Genomic DNA, 20,923 nt, shown 5'->3' with positions numbered 1-20,923 from the left:
GCGATGAGACTCGAGGTGCTCAGCGCCCTCTCGGATGCCCCTAATGACCATACAAAATTTGTTCAAAATCTTTCTCTTAGATTTTTGGAGCAGCCTGCAGGGATCCTTTTAAGGACTGCTGGTTAGGTCACTCTAGGGCAAGCATCAATGGGTGGAGCATGCGTGGCATATGCTCTTCCTAATGGTACTGCAAGACTGCACTAGATGGAGGCAGGAGGTCACGTGATGAAATCTTCAGGAATATGTCCAACCAAAGTTGGCAAACCTCAGTTAAAATCAGGATTTCTCTTTCTAGCTATCATGCACATCATTATAGCTATTTATATAATCAAGGAGATAAATGAGAGAAAAGGTTCTACTGTAATGGCCTTTTGCAAACCTACAATATGGCTCTTGCCACCTGTCATTACAAGTTGTATTCTGCTGAATGCTGCACTTCACTGCCAAGTGACAATTCAAGTTGAATGATTCTGCTTTCTATATTTCAAAATCTTGCATCTAATACCATAGTTCGATTTTTAGAAGGGTAATCATAAAGCCTATATTCGAATTGGCGATAACTTTCACATCTTGTCATGCAATATGTAGCAATCTAGGCATTAAGGCTACCATGGAAACTACTAATCCCAGTTCAAAAATTCTGATGCAGCCATAGAGTGGCAAAACGTATGTTATGCTGGAGGACTAAAAGCACCAATTGAGCCAATTATTAGGGGAAGGGACTGAATCCAATTAAAGGGAGTCTCAGAAAAGAGGAAATTGGGTAGACAGCAGAGGCGGACTTGTGCCAGACAGGTACGGGGCCAGGCAAATTTAAGCAGACCCCTTGCTCAGCAGTTATAGCACACATCAGATACACTGCACCTGACTTCCACCTAACTGAGAACCTAAGGGGAAAATCGGTCCTCACAACAAAAACATTCAGAACCAGAGCATCAACAACTCCAACTGCGCTGCGTTTGGGCAAGGACACAATAGCAGTCATGCATATTTTAGCCACTGGACCCTCCTGACACTGAAGTTGAACACAGGTACAGGTCCAGGTATGGAAAGTGATACCAATTATTGACTAAGCAACAATTTTGAGACCCAGATCATCCAAGAGTGCTTGTTCCAAAGTGTCCAAAACCTGAAAGTCTGGTTTAATTTCTTCTTTGTACTAAAGTTTATATTTCTCAACCATTGCTGCACCCAGAATTCCGAGAGACTAATAGGAGTCCTGATTGCTTAGATGTTCAAGTGTGAGATGAGCACATGTCCTTCCACTAGTGGCTCAGACTATGCAATTAATGTAATTACCATTAATAATTGCTTAAAGTGCTTTAACATCCAACAATGCAAATAAACTAAGCACCCTATTTAGTTAGGCAATAAATATTCTAGCTCTACCATAAACTACACATTTATAACTTCAAACTCTCTATCAAAATTAGTTTATTATTCAAAAGACTACTTACTGGCAATGAACTCAGGTGTGTATCTATCAAGATTGTCTTTCAGAGTAGTTTTGCTGGCTTCGATTTCTGCACTAGTTAAAGCTTGGTTAGAGAATACATCATAGACCACATTAATACTCCCATTGCTAAATTAATAAAGACAAAAAAAGGAGGTTATTGCAGCCATTTTCTGAAAGTAATTCAAACTAAGAACCTATTGAAGATGCAGCTGAATTGGAATTTCTACCTGTATCGTGTACAGTTTGGAGTAACTAGGGTTAAAATAGAAGCTGCTTTCTCTTCAATAAGCTTCAAAATGTAAAATTTGATTCTCACCAGGCTGAACTTTCCACCGAAGTTTCAGTGGCTCCTCAGGGTAACTCCAATGGCTCATTCACCACTTCCAGAATTCTTTGACAGTAACGACGGGGATGACACAGATATAGACTGGGATTGTAATAATGTAAAGGGCAGAGAAGGGGAAGAATTTCTGAAGTGTGTTCAGGAGAATATCTTGATCAGTATGTTTACGGCCCGACGAGGGAGGAGGCATTGCTGGATCTGGTTCTGGGGAATGAGGTAGGTCGAGTGGAGCAAGTGTCAGTCAGTGAACATTTAAGGACAGTGATCATTGTATCATAAGGTTCAGATTAGCTATGGAAAAGGACAGGTAGCAATCTAGAGTAAAAGGGGCCGAAATTGCCCTGCACTGGGTTTGTGGTGCATCATTTAAATAAAGTGAAAACTTAGTGCCAGCCGAGATGGGTGGGAGAAAGTTTGTAAATTCAGCACTTTATTTCCCAAATTGGACAGCTGTGTTGTTGGAGCGCTAAATGGCCTCTGCGTGGAGTTGGAGAGGCGCTGCAGGGGCGCTGGAGGGGACCTGCAGGAGTGCTGGAGGGGTCTTGCAGAGGCCCTGCAGGGACGCTGGAGGGGCATTGGAGGGGCGCTGGAAGGGCTTTGCAGGGGCCCTGCAGAGACGCTGGAGGGGCATTGGAGGGGCGCTGCAGGACGCTGGAGGGGCAGTGGTGGAAATGTGCAGCCAATTTCAGGTGAGATCCATTCACTCATAACAAGCTACCTGGTCATTGGGCTTCTTAAAGAAGTTGCCTTGCTGCTTGTTCTGCTGATTCTCTTCTTCACAGTGAGGGCCGTCATGGCAGCTGGGAGAGGCAGCACAAGACGCCAGCCGTTTCTCAGATGCCGAATTGGAGTCACTGGTGGTGTCGGTGGAGGACAGGAGGAACATCCCCTTCCCTCCAGCTGGGAGCGCCACTCCACAGCTTCTCACAGCTCTCTAGGCAGAGGTGGCTGCCGAGGTGTCGGGAACCTTCGTTGTTGGCGGCACACCCACACAGTGTCACAAGAATTTCTGTGATCTCACTCGTCTGGTCAAAGTGAGTACATGTTCCTCCAAATCTTACCTAGGAACCTGTGAGCCTCTGTCTGTTCCCACAACTCTTACAGGGCAGCCTCTGTGCAGACTCAGCAAAGCAGCATTTAACTCAGGATGTGCCCACTCACAGTTATTGACTCATTTGATGCTTTGTTTAGAATCACAGCAGCTTAAAACTGCCCAAGCATTTATTCCACTTTCATAACTGCACTGTTACTCACCAAGCTTCCTTTCTTTTACCGGCCAAGATGGCACATAACAGGCTGCAGTAGCAACAAACATGGGGAGGAGCCTGAACTGAGCAGCTCACAGGCCTGGAGGAACGAATACTTCGCCTTATGGGCCCGCAGGTTGCTATCCCCGTGGTAGTGGGGACCAGCGAGCCCACTGAGGCCAACATTGGTAAGTGAAAGCCTTCCTCTCATTCCACCTTCCATTTAAACAGAAGGCCTCATCATTTAGCTGTTCCACATTCTGACCACCTTTCTTCCTGCATGCCTACCCCCCTTCTCTCATCTTAAAGCGACTCTTATGCCATTTGTGTTTTTGGACAATGCCCCAGCCGCGGCCCAGCCTGTGCCTGAGCCCAACCCCCCAACCCGGTCTACAGGGAGAAGAAATGAGGGAGGAGGAGTGAGGGCAGGAGGGGTAGGAGGACGATGCAAACACTGAGTCACTACTTCTCACACTTGCACGCGCCAGCTCAGATACTGGGAGTACGCGGTCATTGCAGTTGAGCTAAAGAGAAGGGTCTGCACTGGGTGATGTACCAGGGCCTAGCAGGCTGCAGCAGGGTCAAGGGGGAAGGCAAGCTCTGGAGCCAGCTCCCTGGAGAGCGAGTACACGCGTGAGTTCTGCTCCACAGGACTCAGATGAAGACCTTGTTGGGGAGGCGTTTGAATCAAGGGTGATGGCCCTGCACTCTGACACAATAGGGGCAATGGCAAGGGTGCCCGAGAGCCTGTCGCAAGTGATAAGGGGCGTGGAGGAGTCTGCCTGCCGCATTGTAGACAGCTCTGCGACACCATGGAGCCGATCATTGCCAGTGTGCTGACGATAGTGGACTCCCAGATAGACCGTGTGGATCCAGATCTTGAGGCATCTCATGGACGATGTGGCAGCTTTTATTGGGGCACAGGTGGAAGCAACGCATCATCTTGGTGCTGCAATAGTCAATCGTTGCTCGCCGGATGCTCAGACTGCTCTCATGCAGTCTCAGCATGATGCCAAGCAACATCTCGGTGATGTCATGCAGTCTCAGCTGGGTCAATCACAGTCTACCAGGGATCTCACAGTGTCGCAGTAGCCCAGCAATCTGTGCTCAATCATATTGGTGTGGAGGCTGAGGTGCTGCCCCGGAGGAGTGGCACTGGCTCAGTGGAGCAGGGTCCTGCTGTCCTCTCTCAGCATTTCTGATCCCACCACTGCCACTCCGTCATTGCAACTGTCTACGGCTGTCACCCAGCCAGCCCAGACTGCCACAGCCCAGCCTGAGGTCCCTCACTCTGCAGCCGGGCCTTCCAGGCCCAGAGCTGGTCGAGGGCATCCTACAAGGCCATCTGTAGTCTCTGGCCATGACACACAGCAGCCTCCCACCAGCCGTGCCACAGCCACAGGGGACACATGGCGGCGTAGTAGTAGAGTAGGTTTACCCAAAAGGGAATATAAGGAGATGCACAAGGATGAATGATGTATGTTATGCTGATGTTGCAATTTTTTCACAAATGTTAATTTTCATCTTTACTGTTTGGTCTTGTCACTCACTTCAGTGTTGGGCATGTGATATTGAAGGAAGGGCTCATTGATGTGTTTATGGGGAGGCACAAAGGAAGTGGTAAGTGGTGAAGGTCTTATTGTAACTGAGATCTTAGGAGACTGTCTCGGATCACCCTTGGAGGATTGGGATGTTGTCGGTCCATCCTGCCTGCCGGCTGTGCATCCTCCTGCAACTTCTTGTTCTCCTCCTACAGCGCCTCCTGCTCCTGGTCCTGCTGCTGCTCTTCCTCCTGAGGTGCAATGGCTATGTCTTCGAGCAATGGTTGTTCCCTCATGATTGCCAAGTTGTGAAGCATGCAGCAGACGACGATGAATAGGGACATCCGCTCAGGGGAGTACTGCAGGCCTCCTCCCGAGTGGTCAAGGCAGCGGGACCGTTGCTTCAGCTCTCCGATGGTCTGCTCAATGATGCTCCTGGTGGCAGTATAACTGTCATTGTAAGAGTGCTGGGCAGGAGTGGTGGGGTTGCGGGGGGAGTCATGAGCCAGGTGCATAGCGAGTAGCCTTTGTCCCGAGGACCAGCCAAGAGCTGCATTAGGTGGCTGGAACAGAGCTGACACACCGCTCTGGCACAGGATGAAGGCATCGTGGCTGCTGTCAGGATAGAGAGCATTAACAGCCATTATTGTGCACGTGTGGTCACACACCAACTGGACATTGAGTGAGTGGTATCCATTTTGGTTTTCAAAGATCTCAGGATTGGAGAGCGGAGCCCTCAAGGCGACGTGTGTGCAGCCTATGGCACCCTGCACCATGGGGAAGCCCGCTATCCTGACAAAGCCAGTTGACCGCTGCAGCTGTGTCTGTCTGGTCATGGGAAATGAGACGTAGTCCATCCTGGACTACAGACTGGAGTTCAGAAGAATGAGAGGGGACCTCATAGAAACGTTTAAAATTCTGATGGGTTTAGACAGGTTAGATGCAGGAAGAATGTTCCCAATGTTGGGGAAGTCCAGAACCAGGGGTCACAGTCTAAGGATAAGGGGTAAGCCATTTAGGATCGAGATGAGGAGAAACTTCTTCACCCAGAGAGTGGTGAACCTGTGGAATTCTCTACCACAGAAAGTTGTTGAGGCCAATTCACTAAACATATTCAAAAAGGAGTTCGATGAAGTCCTTACTACTCGGGGGATCAAGGGGTATGGCGAGAAAGCAGGAAGGGGGTACTGAAGTTGCATGTTCAGCCATGAACTCATTGAATGGCGGTGCAGGCTAGAAGGGCTGAATGGCTTACTCCTGCACCTATTTTCTATGTTTCTATGTTTCTATGTTTCATCCTCCTTCTGTACAGAGCATCTGTGACATCATGAATGGAGCAATGGGCAGCATCTGGGAGATGTTCAATTTGTCTGCTGTGGCTCCCTGGAAAAATCCACTGGCATAGAAATTGAGGGCAATGGTGACCTTCACTGCCACTGAGAGAGCTGACGTCACCCTGGCCTGAAGCCCGAGGTCTGGCTGCAGCAAATGGCACAGCTCTGTTACCACGCATTTCCTAAATGCAGCCTTCGCACACACTGCTCTCAGTGAGGTGAACGTAGGAAATCCCTGGTGCGTACGGCCTTCTGTTGCCATTTCTGTTTATGTGTCTTCCTCTGCCCACATCCTCATGGACGTCTTCATGTTGCTCCTACTGTTCCGTCTGCATCCCCCTGTCTGTTGCTCTTGTCTTCTGTGAACCATCCTCCGATGGTGAAGTCGGAGGAGGGGATCCATTGCCAACACTGAGCCCATGATTGCCAAAGAATCTTGTTGTGTCGAAATGGACCTGACTAAACCAGGGGGAGCGATTGGAGGCAAAGTAAACTGAAGCCCAGCAATCAATGGTGGTGGCACATCGAAAAAACAAAATAGATATTGTAATGTATGCAATAAAGGTTCAAACTGAGTCCTGTTTAACTAAGCTTTGCTTTATTACGGCCCAAAGTGTCTGACTCACAAAATGGCTGGCATTTTATACCAGAGCAGCACCATGTGCGTGCTGCTCAGTGGCCTCCAACAATGACACCATCTGGTGGCTACAAACAGAATGTACATACATGACAATACTCTCCTCTGAGAACTTATCAAAGTCTTTCACAGGTTGAGATGGTCTGGTGCTTTACGCTCCTGGGTTGACCGTCTCAGTTCGATTCTGGCCTTGGGTGAATGTGCAGAGTCTGTTGTGGCTGGTGGCTGAATGGCTGACTTGTTGGGGGTGGCAGTGGCCATGTCAGGAATTGCAAGTCCATTTTTATTGAACAAGTCCGTGATGGAAATTCCAGGTTCACTGATGACCCTCGAATCCACTGAAGGCTGCTGGTAGGTTGGTTGGTCGTCGACGGTTTCTTCGTCCGATTGTTCTGGCTCATCTGTGTGCCTCAGCTTTGTTTAATCCAAGTGTTTCCTGCAAGTTTGCCCATTCTTGAGTTTAATAACAAATACTCTGTTGCCCTCCTTGGCCATGACCATGCTAGTGATCCATTTGAGACCCTGACCATAGTTCAACACATATACAGGATCATTGACAGAAATCTCGCGTGACACAGTTGCGTGATCATAATACCCTAAATGACTCTGTCTTCTGTATTCAACATGATTATTTAAATCCGGGTGTACCAGAGATAGCTTGGTCTTCAGAACTCTTTTCATTATGAGTTCAGCAGGCGAGACCCCTGTGAGTATGTGGGGTCTTGTCCTTTAACTCAGCAGTATGCAAGACAAGCGGATCTGCAGTGACCCTTGAGTTACTCTCCTCATGCTTTGCTTGATAATTTGGACTGCAGGTTCAGCTTGCCCATTGGATGCAGGCTTGAATGGTGCTGACCTTACATGTTTTATGCCGTTAAGTTTTACAAACTCTTGAAACTCCTGACTGGTGAAGCACGACCCATTGTTGCTCACCACTATGTTAGGCAGACCATGTGTCGCGAACATGACATTGAGATTCTCTATGGTTGCCGTGGATGTACTGGATGACATGATTACACATTCTGTTCACTTCGAATAAGCATCCACCACCACTAAAAACACCTTGCCCAGGAAGGGACCTGCAAAATCTACATGGATCCTGGACCAAGGTTTGGATGGCCATGACCACAGACTCAGCAGTGATTCCGCTGGTGCTTTGCTGAGCTGCATGCAGGTGTTGCATTGATGTACGCATGCTTCCAGCTCAGGATCAAGTCCTGGTGTTATATATATGGACTTGTATTTACTCTGCACAACCACCAGAGTGCTCATTCCCCAGAGTCCCAAGGGATCCCATAATCTCTTGGGAACACAGGTATTTAAGGCGGCTTCACAGCTTGGAGAGGCACTCTGGAGACAAGCAATAAAAGACTACGGTCACACTTTACTTTCAGCTCCTAGTTTTCAGTCTGACTCTTTCGCAATACACAACAACTGGCGACGAGATACAGAGAGCAAACCCAAAGATGCAGAGATCAGTGGGCATCCTGGAGAAATTTTCGGAGGGAGATGATTGGGAAACTTTTGTGGAGTGACTCGACCAATACTTCGTGGCCAACGAGCTAGTTAAGGAAGAGAGCGCTGCCAAATGAAGGGCGATCCTCCTCACCATCTGTGGGGCACCAACGTATGGCCTCAAGAATAATCTGCTCACTCCAGCGAAACCCACGGAGAAATCATACGACGATTTGTGCACAGTGGTCCGAGAGCAGTTGAACTGGAAGGAAAGCGTTCCGATAGTGAGGTACCGGTTCTACACCTACAAAAGGTCTGAAGGCCAGGAAGTGTCGAGTTATGTCGCCGAGCTGAGACGCCTTGCAGGACATTGCGAATTTGAAGGACTTTGGAGCACATGCTCAGAGACTTTTTCATACTTGGCATTGGCCACGAAACCATACTTCGCAAGCTTTTGACTGTAGAGACCCCAACCTTGAGTAAGGCCATAGTGATAGCCCAGGCGTTCATTGCCACCAGTGACAATACGAAGCAAATCTCTCAGCACACAAGTGCTGCTACAAGTACTGTGAACAAAGTGATGTTGTTTTCGAATCTTAACGTACAGGGCAGGTCACACATGCCTGCAGCTATACGTCCGCAGATGTCTCAGAGCCCACCATCAAGGGTGATGAATGCAAGGCCATTAACACCTTGTTGGCGCTGTGTGAGTGATCATCATTTCCATTTATGCCGATTCAAAGGATACATTTGCAAGTGCTGTGGAAAAATGGGACTCCTCCAACGAGTGTGCAAATGAGCTGCTAAGCCTGTTAAACCTGCAAACCACCACATTGCAGAGGAGGACAGATCCACGGAGGATCATTACGAACCAGAGCCTCAGATAGAGGAGACAGAGGTACATTGGGTGCACACATTCACCACGAATTGTCCCCCGATAATGCTGAATGTTGAACTAAATGGACACCCGGTCAATAGAGTGGGACACAGGCGCAAGCCAGTCCATCATGGACAAAAAGACTTTTGAAAGGGTGTGGTGCAACAAGGCCTCAAGGCCAGTCTTAACTCCAGTTCACACGAGACTAAGAACTTACATGAAAGAACTGATTCATGTAATCGGCAGTGCTACCGTAAAGGTCTCCTATGATGGAGCAGTGCACAAGCTACCACTCTGGGTCGTACCGGGCGATGGTCCCACGCTGCTCAGCAGGAGCTGGCTGGGAAAGATACGCTGGAATTGGGACAACATCTGAGCGCTATTGCCCACTGACGTCACTTCGTGTGCCCAGGTCTTAAACAAATTTCCTTCGCTGTTCAAACCAGGCATCGGGAAATTCCAAGGAGCAAAAGTGCAGATCCACCTAATTCCGGGGGCGCGACCCATCCATCACAAGGCGAGAGCAGTACCGTACATGATGAGAGAAAGGGTAGAGATCAAGCTAGACCGGCTGCAACGAGACCGCATCATTTCACCAATCGAGTTCAGCAAGTGGGCCAGTCCTATTGTCCCAGTCCTCAAGGGAGACGGCACCATCAGAATCTGTGGCGATTACAAAGTAACGATCAATCATTTCTCCCTGCAGGACCAATATCCACTACCAAAAGCCGATGACCTATTTGCAACACTGGTGGGAGAAAAGACATTCACGAAGCTGGATCTGACTTCAGCCTACATGATGCGGGAACTGGCGGAATCATCGAAGGCCCTCACCTGCATCAACATGCACAAAGGTCTTTTTGTTTATAACAGATGCCCGTTTGGAATCCGATCAGCGGCGGCAATATTCCAGAGAAACATGGAATGCCGACTGAAGTTGGTCCCGCACACCGTGGTCTTCCAGGACGACATCTTGGTCACAGGTCGGAACACAGTCGAGCACCTGCAGAACCTGGAGGAGGTTCTTAGTCGACTCAACCACGTGGGGCTCAGGTTAAAATGCTCGAAATGTGTTTTCCTGGCGCCTGAAATGGAGTTCCTGCGAAGGAGGATTGCGGCGGACGGCATCAGGCCCACCAAAGCGAAGAACGAGGCAATCAAGAATGCACCGAGGCCACAGAACGTGACAGAGCTGCGGTCGTTTCTGGGATTCCTGAACTACTTTGGTAACTTCTTACCGAGTCTCAGCACCCTGCTAGAACCACTGCATGTTTTACTACGAAAAGCGGGTGAATGGATTTGGGGTAAAAGCCAAGAAAATGCCTTTGTAAAAAGCGAAAAAATTGTTATGCTCAAACAAATTGCTTGTGTTTATGATCCATGTAAGCGTGTGGTACTAGCATATGATGCGTCGTCATATGGTGTCGGGTGTGTATTGCAACAAGCGAATGATTTTGGGAAACTGCAACCAGTTACTTATGCATCCAGGAGTCTGTCTAAAATCGAGAGAGCCTACAGCATGATTGAAAAAGAAGCGTTAGTGTGTGTCTATGGGGTAAAGAAAATGCATCATACCAGTTTGGGCTAAAATTCGAATTGGGAACTGACCATAAGTCACTTACATCCCTGTTTTCTGAGAGTAAAGGGATAAATACCAACGCATCGGCCCGCATCCAGAGATGAGCGTGCACGTTGTCCGCATACAACTATGCCATCCGCCATAGGCCAGGCACAGAAAACTGCACCGATGCTCTCAGTAGGCTGCCATTGCCCACCACGGGGGTGGAAATGGCGCAGCCCGCAGATCTAGCCATGGTTATGGAAGCATTTGAGAGTGAGCAAAAGCTGTGTGCTTCATGGGAGTTGGTCCAGTGTCCCAATGGAAATGCAGTAAGAGATAAAGGCATTCCAGTGGCGCAAAGATGAAATGTCTATACAGGCAGACTGCCTTCTGTAGGGCAATTGAGTAGTGGTCCCCAAGAAGGGCAGACACCTTCATCAATGACCTCCACGGTATCCACCCAGGCATCGTAATGATGAAAGCGATAGCCAGATCTCACGTGTGGTGGCCTGGTATCGATGCGGACGTAGAGTCCTGCGTTCACAGATGTAATACATGCTCGCAGTTAAGCAATGTACCCAGGGAGGCACCGTTAATTTTATGGTCTTTGTTGTGTTCCTAACACAGATGAGACTGCACACAGGGAGGTTAAAGTAACAGTGACCTCAGTGTTTATTAAGACACTCCAGAGTAACAGGCCTTAGGGGCCGGCTTATATACAGTGCTCCCAAGGGATGCTGGGATCCCTTGGGACTTCAGGGGATGCGTTCCCTGGTGGCGGAACATGGGAGTGCATGCTTTACAGATACACAACATCACTCCCCCCCCCCCCCCAAAGTCAAAGTGGAAACGATTTACAGGGTGAGGTGGTCGGGAGCCTTTCTTTCCCTGGTGGACCGCCTCCGTACAAATGTTTGTTCTGGTGTGTTGGCTGTTCCCTCGCTGGGCTGGCGTGTTATTGGCCCTGCAGGGCTGCTGGGCGAGCCTGGCCTTGCTGGGCTCTTGGATGTGATGGGTTTGATTTCCTGGTCCGGCGTAGTGTCGTTGATCCTTTGGGTGTGTGTTGTGGGCTCAAAAAGGGTGGTGTCTGCTGTGGATTGTTCAGGGCAGTCTGTGAACCGCAGCCTCGTTTGGTCCAGGTGCTTTCTGCAAATTTGTCCATTGTCTAGTTTGACTACAAACACCCGACTCCCTTCTTTAGCTATCACCGTGCCCGCGATCCAGTTGGGACCATGTCCATAGTTTAGTACACACACAGAGTCATTCAGATCAATTTCCCATGACACAGTGGCGCGACCATCATTTACATTTTGTTGCTGCTGCCTGCTCTCTACCTGATCATGCAGGTTGGGGTGAACCAGCAACAGTCTGGTTTTAAGTGTCCTTTTCATGAGTAGCTCAGCCGGGGGCATCCCGTGAGCGAGTGGGGTCTCGTGCGGTAGCTGAGCAGTACCCAGGACAGGCGGGTTTGGAGTGAGCCCTCTGTGACTCATTTAAGGCTCTGTTTGTACTGCCCGCTCTGCCTGCCCATTGGAGGCTGGTTTAAATGGGGCTGAGGTGACATGTTTGATCCCATTGCGGGTCATGAATTCTTTAAATTCAGCACTGGTGAAACATGGCCCGTTGTCACTAACCAGTATGTCAGGCAGGCCGTGGGTGGCAAACATGGCCCTCAGGCTTTCAATGGTGGCAGTGGCGGTGCTTCCCGACATTATTTCACATTCAATCCATTTTGAAAAAGCATCCACCACCACCAGGAACATTTTACCGAGAAACGGGCCCGCAGAGTCGACATGGATCCTCGACCAGGGTCTGGAGGGCCAGGACCACAAACTTAGTGGTTGTCTCTGGGCGCGTTGCTCAACTGAGCACACACGCTGCATTGCCGTACACAGGACTCTAAGTCAGAGTCGATACCGGGCCACCACACGTGGGATCTGGCTATCCCTTTCATCATTACTATACCCGGGTGTGTGCTATGGAGATCCGAGATGAACGTCTCCCTGTCCTTTTTAGGTCGCACTACGCGGTTACCCCACAACAGGCAGTCTGCCTGAATGGACAGCTCGTCCTTTCCTCACTGCAATGGCTTGATTAGCTCTTGCATTTCAAAGGGGATGCTGGCCCAGCTCCCATGCATAAACAGTTTTTTTACTAGGGACAGCAGAGGATCTTGGCTTGAACAAGTCCTAATCTGGCGGGCCGTGACAGGTGATTTATCATTTTCAAATGCTTCCATGACCATCAACAAGTCTGCGGGCTGCACCATTTCCACCCCCGTGGTGGGCAATGGTAGCTGACTGAGAGCATCTGCACAGTTCTCGGTGCCTGGTCTGTGGCGGATGGTATTGTTATACGCTGATAGCGCGAGTGCCCACCTTTGTATGCGGGCTGAGACATTAGTTTTTATCCCCTTGTTTTCAGGGATATGAGGGCCTTGTGATCGGTTTCCAGCTCAAATTTGAGGCCAAACAGGTATTGATGCATTTTCTGTACCCCGAACACACACGCTGAAAGCCCTCTCAGCCTTAGAACAGCTCCTGGAGGCACAGGCAACAGGTTGCAACTTCCCCGCAACATTAGCTTGTTGCAATACACACTCGACTCCGTACGACGATGCATCACATGCTAGCACAATCTTTTACATGGGTTATACAATACAAGCAGCTTGTTGGAGCATAAAATGTTTCTGGCTTTCTCAAAAGCAATTACTTGGTTTTTTTCCCCATACCCAGTTCTCACCTTTACACAATAACACATGTAGGGGCTCTAAGAGAGTGCTTAACCCCGGTAGGAAGTTACTAAAATAGTTGAGGAGTCCCATGAACGACCGCAGCTCCGTGACCTGGGCGCATTACTGATAGCCTCTGAGTTTGGAGTCTGTGGGCCGAATGCCGTCCGCCGCGATCTTTCTCCCCAAAAACTCAACTTCTGTTGCCATGAAGACGCATTTCAACCTTTTCAGCTGCAGCCCTACGCGATCCAGTCGCTGGAGGACCTCTTCCAGGTTTTGTAGGTGCTCGACAGTGTTCCGACCTGTGACCAATATGTCATCCTGAAATACCACCGTGGGTGGTACCGACTTGAGTCGGCACTCCATGTTTCTCTGGAAGATCGCTGCAGCCAACCGAATTCCAAACGGGCATCTGTTGTCGATGAACAGTCCCTTGAACGTGTTGATGCAGGTGAGACCCTTTGAAGACTCCTCCAGCTCCTGCATCATGTAGGCCGTGTACTTCAGCATTTGCCTCCTCTCTCTGAGGCTCGAAATTGCTTTGATCCACCATGGATCGATCTTCCTCTGCCACATGGTGGTTAGCTGGTTTGCAGAGCTTGCAGCTCATCTGCAAGCTCGTTGGAAGTGCCCCATTGTTCCACAGCTCTTGCAAACATACCCTTTGAAGCGGCATGAATAAGCTGAATGGAAGCCTCCACAATGCCAACAAGGTGTGAATTGCCTTGCATTCATCCTTTGTTGCGGATTCTGAGTCATCTAGGTTACCTGAGGCCTGTTGGCAGTTGCAGACTCGTGGTTTCTGCCCTGTACATTTCTGCTCGCAAACACAGTTCCAGTTAATTTTGAACATTGCTAGCACTTGTGGGCTGAGAGCTTTGTTGGTGTTATCACTGGTTGGCATAAACGCCTGTGCTATCACAATGGCCTTACTGAGGGCCGGTGTCTCTGCAGTCAAAAGTTTTCGTAGGATAGTCTCGTGGCCAATGCCCAGTACAAAAAAGTCTCTGAGCATTTGCTCTAGGTAGCCATCAAACTCACAATGTCCTGCAAGTCGCCTTAGCTCGGCGACGTAGCTCGCCACTTCCTGACCTTCAGATCTCTGATACTTATAGAACCAATACCTCGCCATCAGCACGCTCTCCCTCGGGTTAAGATGCTCCCGAACCAGTGTACACAGCTCCTCATACGACTTATCTGTGGGTTTCACCGGAGCCAGAAGATTCTTCGTGGGGCTGTAGGTCGGTGCCCCGCAGACCGTGAGGAGGACCACTCTCCTTTTTGCAGCGCTTCCTGCTCCGTCCAGCTCGTTGGCTACAAAGTACTGTTCTATCCATTCGACATAGGCTTCCCAGTCCTCACCCTCCGAGAACTTCTCCAGAATGCCCACAGTTTGCTGCATCTTTGCGTTGGATTCGTGTATTCGTCGCCAGTTGTTGTTTTCCTAACACAGATGAGACTGCACACAGGGAGGTTAAAGTAACAGTGACCTCAATCTTTTTAAGACACTCCAGAGTGAGTAACAGGCCTTAGAGGCCAGCTTATATACAGTGCTCCCAAGGGATGCTGGGATCCCTTGGGACTTCTGGGGATGTGCTCCCTTTTGGCGGAACATGGGAGTGCATGTTTTAGAAATACACAACAGTCTTGGCCCTCCAAACCGTGGTCTCGGGTATATGTTGACTATGCCAGTCCGTTCTTGGGTAAAATGTTCCTTGTGGTTGTAGACGCGTATTCCAAGTGAATTGAATGTGAGATAATGTCAGCTAGGACGTTCGCTGCCACCACTGAAAGCCTGCGGGCCATGTTTGCCACACACAGCTTACCCGATGTCCTGGTGAATGACAACGGGCCATGTTTTACCAGTGCTGAGTTCAAAGAATTCATGACCCGTTACGGGGTCAAACATGTCACATCTGCCCCGTTTAAACCAGTGTCCAATGGTCAGGCAAAGAGAGCAGTGCAAACCATCAAGCAAGGCTTGAAGAGGGTAACTGAAGGCTCACTGCAGACTCGCCTATACCGAGTCCTGCTTCGCTACCGCACGAGACCACACTCACTCACGGGGATACCACCTGCTGAACTGCTGATGAAAAGAGCACTTAAGACAAGGCTCTCATTAGTTCACCCTGATCTAAATGAACAGGTAGAGAGCAGGCGGCTTCAACAAAGTGCATTCCATGATAGCGCAAATGTGTCACGCGAGATTAAAGCCAATGATCCTTTATTTGTATTAAATTATGGACAAGGTCCCAAGTGGCTTCTCAGCACTGTCGTGGCAAAAGAGGGGAGCAGGGTGTTTCGGGTCAAACTTTAAAATGGACTCATTTACCGGAAACACTTGGACCAAATCAAACTCAGATTTACGGACTATCCTGAGCAACCCACCTTGGATCCTACCTTTTTTGATCCCCCAACACACACACCAATGTCAACCGACACCACGGTTGACCACGAAGCAGAACCCATCATCCACAGCAGCCCTGCAGGGCCCAACATACCAGGCAGCCCAGCAAGACCAGCTGCACAGCAGCCCAACGAAGGCCCAACAAATGGTTCAACAACACCAGCTTTCACACCGAGATGATCAACCAGGGCAAGAAGGCCCCAGATCGACTCACATTGTAAATAGTTACACTACTGACTTTGGGGGGGGGCGAGTGTTGTTATATATGTCAACTAGTATATACTCTGTACAGCCACCAGAGGGCTCATACCCTGGAGTCCCAAGGGATCCCATAATCCCTTGGAAGCACAGGTATTTAAGAAGGCTTCACAGGTTGGAGAGGCATTCTGGAGACCTGCAATAAAAGACTAAGGTCACACTTTACTTTGAACTCACAGTGTTCAGTCTGACTCTTTCTCCATACACAACATTTGGGAGCTGGCGATGGCCTTCATCATCACTATACCAGGACGTGTGCTGTGTAACTCATGCACAAACTTGTCTCTCCCACAATATGCAATCTGCTTGAATAGACAGTCCGTCCTTACAGCGAATGTACGGTTTGGCCTCCTCGCACATTTGCTTGGGTATGGCAGACCAATCCCCTTTGAGGATGCAACCCCTTACCACCGATAATATTGTGTCCTGACTTGTCCAGATCTTAACTTGTTGAGCCATGATAGGGGTACCTTCACTTTTAAAACCATCCACGATTAACATTAAATGTGCCGGTTGTGATGTTCCCACCTCCGGTATAGGCAACGGCAACTGGCTCAAAGCATCGGCACAATTCTCTGTGCCAGGTCTGTGGTGAATGACATAATCATAGGCAGATAATGTCAGTGCCCACCTTTGGATGTGGGATGAAGCGTTGGTATTGATACCTTTGCTCTCAGAAAACAACAAAATGAGCGGCTTGTGATCGGTCTCTAATTCGAACCTCAGACCGAGCAGGTATTGATGCATCTTTTTAACACCGTACACACACGCAAAAGCTTCTTTTTCTACGATACTGTAGGCTCTTTCTGCTTTAGACAAACTTGTAGATGCATACGCGACGGGTTGAAGTTTCCCTGACTCATTGGCTTGTTGTAACATGCAACCAATTCCATATGACGATGCGTCACAGGCCAAAACCAAACGTTTACATAGGTCATAATGTACCAGCAGCTTTTTCGAGCAAAGCAGATTGGTGGCTTTCTCGAAAGCTCTGTCTTGCAATGCACCCCACACCCAGTTGTCGCCTTTTCTCAATAGTGGTTCGAGTAAGGTGCTCAATTTAGGTAGAAAGTTACCAAAGTAGTTGAGTCGACCCAGGAATGAACGCAGCTCCGTCACATTCTGCGGCTTGGGTGCATTCTTGATGGCTTTGGTTTTCACATCAGTAGGTTTGATGCCATCAGCGGCGATTTTCCTCCCGAGGAATTCGACCTCCGGTGCCATGAAGATGCACTTCGAGCATTTCAGTCTGAGTCCCACTCTGTCCAAACACAGTAGAACCTCTTCCAGGTTGTCATGATGTTCCTTGGAGTCACGACCGGTGATCAGGATGTCACCTTGGAACACGACGGTTCTGGGAACGGACTTCAATAGACTTTCCATATTCCTCTGGAATATTGCTGCAGCCGAGTGAATTCCAAACGGGCACCTGTGGTAAATAAAGAGTCCTTTGTGCGTGTTAATGCACGTAAGTCTCTTCGACGTCTTGACCAACTCCTGCGTCATATAGGCCGACGTCAAGTCCAGTTTTGTAAACGACTTTCCTCCGACTAGCATCGCAAATAAGTTATCAGCCTTTGGTAACGGGTATTGATCTTGTTTCAAAACGCTCTTGATTGTAGCCTTGTAGTCTCCACAGATTCTGACTGTGCCATCACTTTTCAGCACAGGAGCAATGGGGCTGGCCCATTCATTAAATTCGACCGGTGATATGATCCCTTCATGCTGGAGACTGTCCAGTTCAATTTCGACCTTCTCGCTCATCATTGCGGCACTGCCTGAGCTTTATGATGGATGGGTCTCGCACCTGAGTCCACGTGGATCGGCACCTTAGCTCCAGTGAAGTTGCCGATACCCGGTTCGAACAGCGAGGGGAACTTGCTTAATACTTGGGCACATGTTTCTTCCCCCGACGACAACGCCTTTATGTCGTTCCAGTCATATCTGATTTTCTCCAACCAGCTCCTGCCGAGCAGCGTTGGGCCATTGCCTGGAACAATCCACAGCGGTAACTCGTGAACTGCACTGTTATATGACACATTAATTTGTGCACTGCCAATCACCTTTATCAGTTCTTTGGTGTACCTGCGCAGTTTGACATTAACAGGGCTCAGCCTGAGCCTCACAGTCTTAGTATCCCACAGCTTATTAAATGTCCTCTCTTTCTTGATCAATTGACTCGCCCTTGTGTCGAGTTCCATCGATACCAGTATCCCGTTAAACTTCAGATTAATCAAAATTGGTTTACTCTTGGTTATGAAGGAGTTCAGTCCATACACTTCCTCCTCTGGCATCTCGGATTGCGTATCTGGATCCGCGCTAGTCTGACTCTCATCCTCCACATGGTGTGTCGCAGCTCGCTTGCTCATCTGCGGACAGTTTCGCCGAAGATGCCCCAATCTCAGACAGCCTTTGCAACTATTTTACTTAAATCGGCACTGCTGGTGCCAATGATTTCCCCCACAACTCCAACACGGAGAAGTCGGATACGTTCCCGCTGGCGGACTTTGGGCAGCCACAGTTTTCGCGAACGCAGCATGATAGGCCCTGCCATGTGCCTCTCTGCCGAACGCCGAATCAATCGCATTTATAGTACTTGCTGAGGTTCGGTTCTTCACCGACATTTGCTTTAAACTCCTGTCCGTCGTCGTACATGATTGGGCGATCTGGATGGCCCTATTTAAATCCAACTCCTCCACTGCCACAAGTTTGCACAGGATCACCTCGTGGTTGACAATGATAATGAAGAAGTCCCGCAGCATGTCTGCCAATCCCGTCCCGAACTTGCACGATTCTGCCAGACGTCTCAGGTCGGCAACGAATTCCGCCGCACTCTGGCCCTCTGATCAAATATGTTTATAAAACTTGTATCTCGAGATGATGATACCGTCATCTGGCTTGAGGCGCTCCTGTACCAATGTACACAACTCTTCGTACGTTTTCTCTGTTGGATCACGAGGCATGAGTAGATTCTTTATCAGACCGTAGATCTTTGAACCGCACACTGTGAGGAACACTGCCCGCCGTCGATCTGCATCGTCGACCCCCTTCATTTTGTTGGCCACAAAGTACTGGTTCAAATGGCTCACAAAGTCTTCCCAATCTTCTCCCTCCACAAATCGCTCTAAAAATCGAATTGTGCTCATTTTGCAAATAAAAGTTCTTGTATTCTCATCGCCAAATGTTATGTATGCAATAAAGGTTCATTAAACATCGAAAATAGGTGCAGGAGTAGGCCATTCGGCCCTTCGAGCCTGCACCACCATGCAATAAGATCATAGCTGATCATTCCCCTCAGTACCCCTTTCCTGCTTTCTCTCCACACCTCTTGATCCCTTTAGCCGTAAGGGCCATATCTAACTCCCTCTTAAATATATCCAATGAATTGGCATCAACAACTCTCTGCGGTAGGGAATTCCACAGGTTAAAAGCTCTCTGAGTGAAGAAGTTTCTCCTCATTTCAGTCCTAAATGGCCTACCCCTTATCCTAAGACTGTGTTCCCTGGTTCTGGACTTCCCCAACATCGGGAACATTCTTCCTGCATCTAACCTGTCCAGTCCCATCAGAATCTTATGTTTCTATGAGATCCCCTCTCATCCTTCTAAACTCCAGTGCATAAAGGCCCAGTTGATCCAGTCTCTCCTCAAATGTCAGTCCCGCCATCCTGGGAATCAGTCTGGTGAACCTTCACTGCACTCCCTCAATAGCAAAAACGTCCTTCCTCAGATTAGGAGACCAAAACTGAACACAATATTCCAGATGAGGCCTCACCAAGGCCCTGTACAACTGGAGTAAGACCTCCCTGCTCCTATACTCAAATCCCCTAGCTATGAAGGCCAACATACCATTTGCCTTCTTCACCGCCTGCTGTACCTGCTTGCCAACTTTCAATGACTGATGAACCGTTACACCGAGGTCTCGTTGCACCTCCCCTTTTCCTAATGTGCCGACATTCAGATAATATTCTGTCTTTGTGTTTTTGCCATCAAAGTGGATAACCTCACATTTATCCACATTATACTGCATCTGTCCAAGTCACCCTGCAGCCTTTTAGCATCCTCCTCACAACTCACACCACTACCCAGCTTAGTGTCATCTGCAAACTTGCAGATATTACACTCAATTCCTTCATCTAAATCATTAATGTATATTGTAAAGAGCTGGGGTCCCAGCACTGAGCCCTGCGGCACTCCACTAGTCACTGCATGCCATTCTGAAAAGAACCCGTTTATCCCGACTCTCTGCTTCCTGTCTGCCAACCAGTTCTCTATCCACGTCAGAACATTACCTCCAATACTATGTGCTTCAATTTTGCACACCAATCTCCCGTGATGGACCTTGTCAAAAGCTTTTTGAAAGTCCAAATACACCACATCCACTGGTTCTCCCTTGTCCACTCTACTAGTTACATCCTCAAAAAATTCCAGAAGATTTGTTAAGCATGAGTTTCCTTTCATAAATCCATTCTGACTTGGACTGATCTTGTCACTGCTTTCCAAATGTGCTGCTATTTCATCTTTAATAATTGATTCCAACATTTTCCCCACTACTGATGTCATGCTAATTGGTCTATAATTACCCGTTTTCTCTCTCCCTCCTTTTTTAAACAGTGGTGTTACATTAGCTACCCTCCAGTCCATAGGAACTGATTCAGAGTCGATAGACTGCTGGAATATGTCACCAATGCATCCACTATTTCTATGGCCACTTCCATAAGTATTCTGGGATGCAGACTATCAGGCACTGGGGATTTATCGGCTTTGAATCCCATCAATTTCCTTAACACAATTTCCCGCTTTATAAGGACATCCTTCAGTTCCTCTTTCTCACTCGGCCCTTGGTCCCCTAGTATTTCTGGAAGGTTATTTGTGTCTTCCTCCGTGAAAACAGAACCAAAGTATTTGTCTAACTGATCCGCCATTTCTTTGTTCCCCATTATAAATTCACCTGAATCTGACTGCAAGGGACCTACGTTTGTTTTCACTAATCTTTTTCTCTTCACATATCTATAGAAGCTTTTGCAGTCAGTTTTTATGTTCCCGGCAAGCTTCCTCCCATACTCTATTTTGCTC

General features: G+C 48.5%; 1 protein-coding gene across 1 annotated transcript in view; it reads right to left on the bottom strand.

The window, feature by feature from the left end:
* Positions 1 to 20,923, bottom strand: part of LOC139266828 (adhesion G protein-coupled receptor F4-like) — a 186,779-nt gene that overhangs the window by 31,530 nt on the left and 134,326 nt on the right. The window contains exon 9 of the mRNA XM_070884435.1: positions 1,458 to 1,582. Within this exon, the coding sequence (XP_070740536.1) occupies positions 1,458 to 1,582 (125 nt within the window). The remainder of the gene's footprint in view (positions 1 to 1,457; positions 1,583 to 20,923) is intronic.

The sequence above is a fragment of the Pristiophorus japonicus genome, chromosome 7, assembly GCF_044704955.1.
Source record: "Pristiophorus japonicus isolate sPriJap1 chromosome 7, sPriJap1.hap1, whole genome shotgun sequence".
Lineage (NCBI taxonomy): Eukaryota > Metazoa > Chordata > Chondrichthyes > Pristiophoridae > Pristiophorus > Pristiophorus japonicus.
This window is presented reverse-complemented; position numbering and strand designations above follow the sequence as displayed.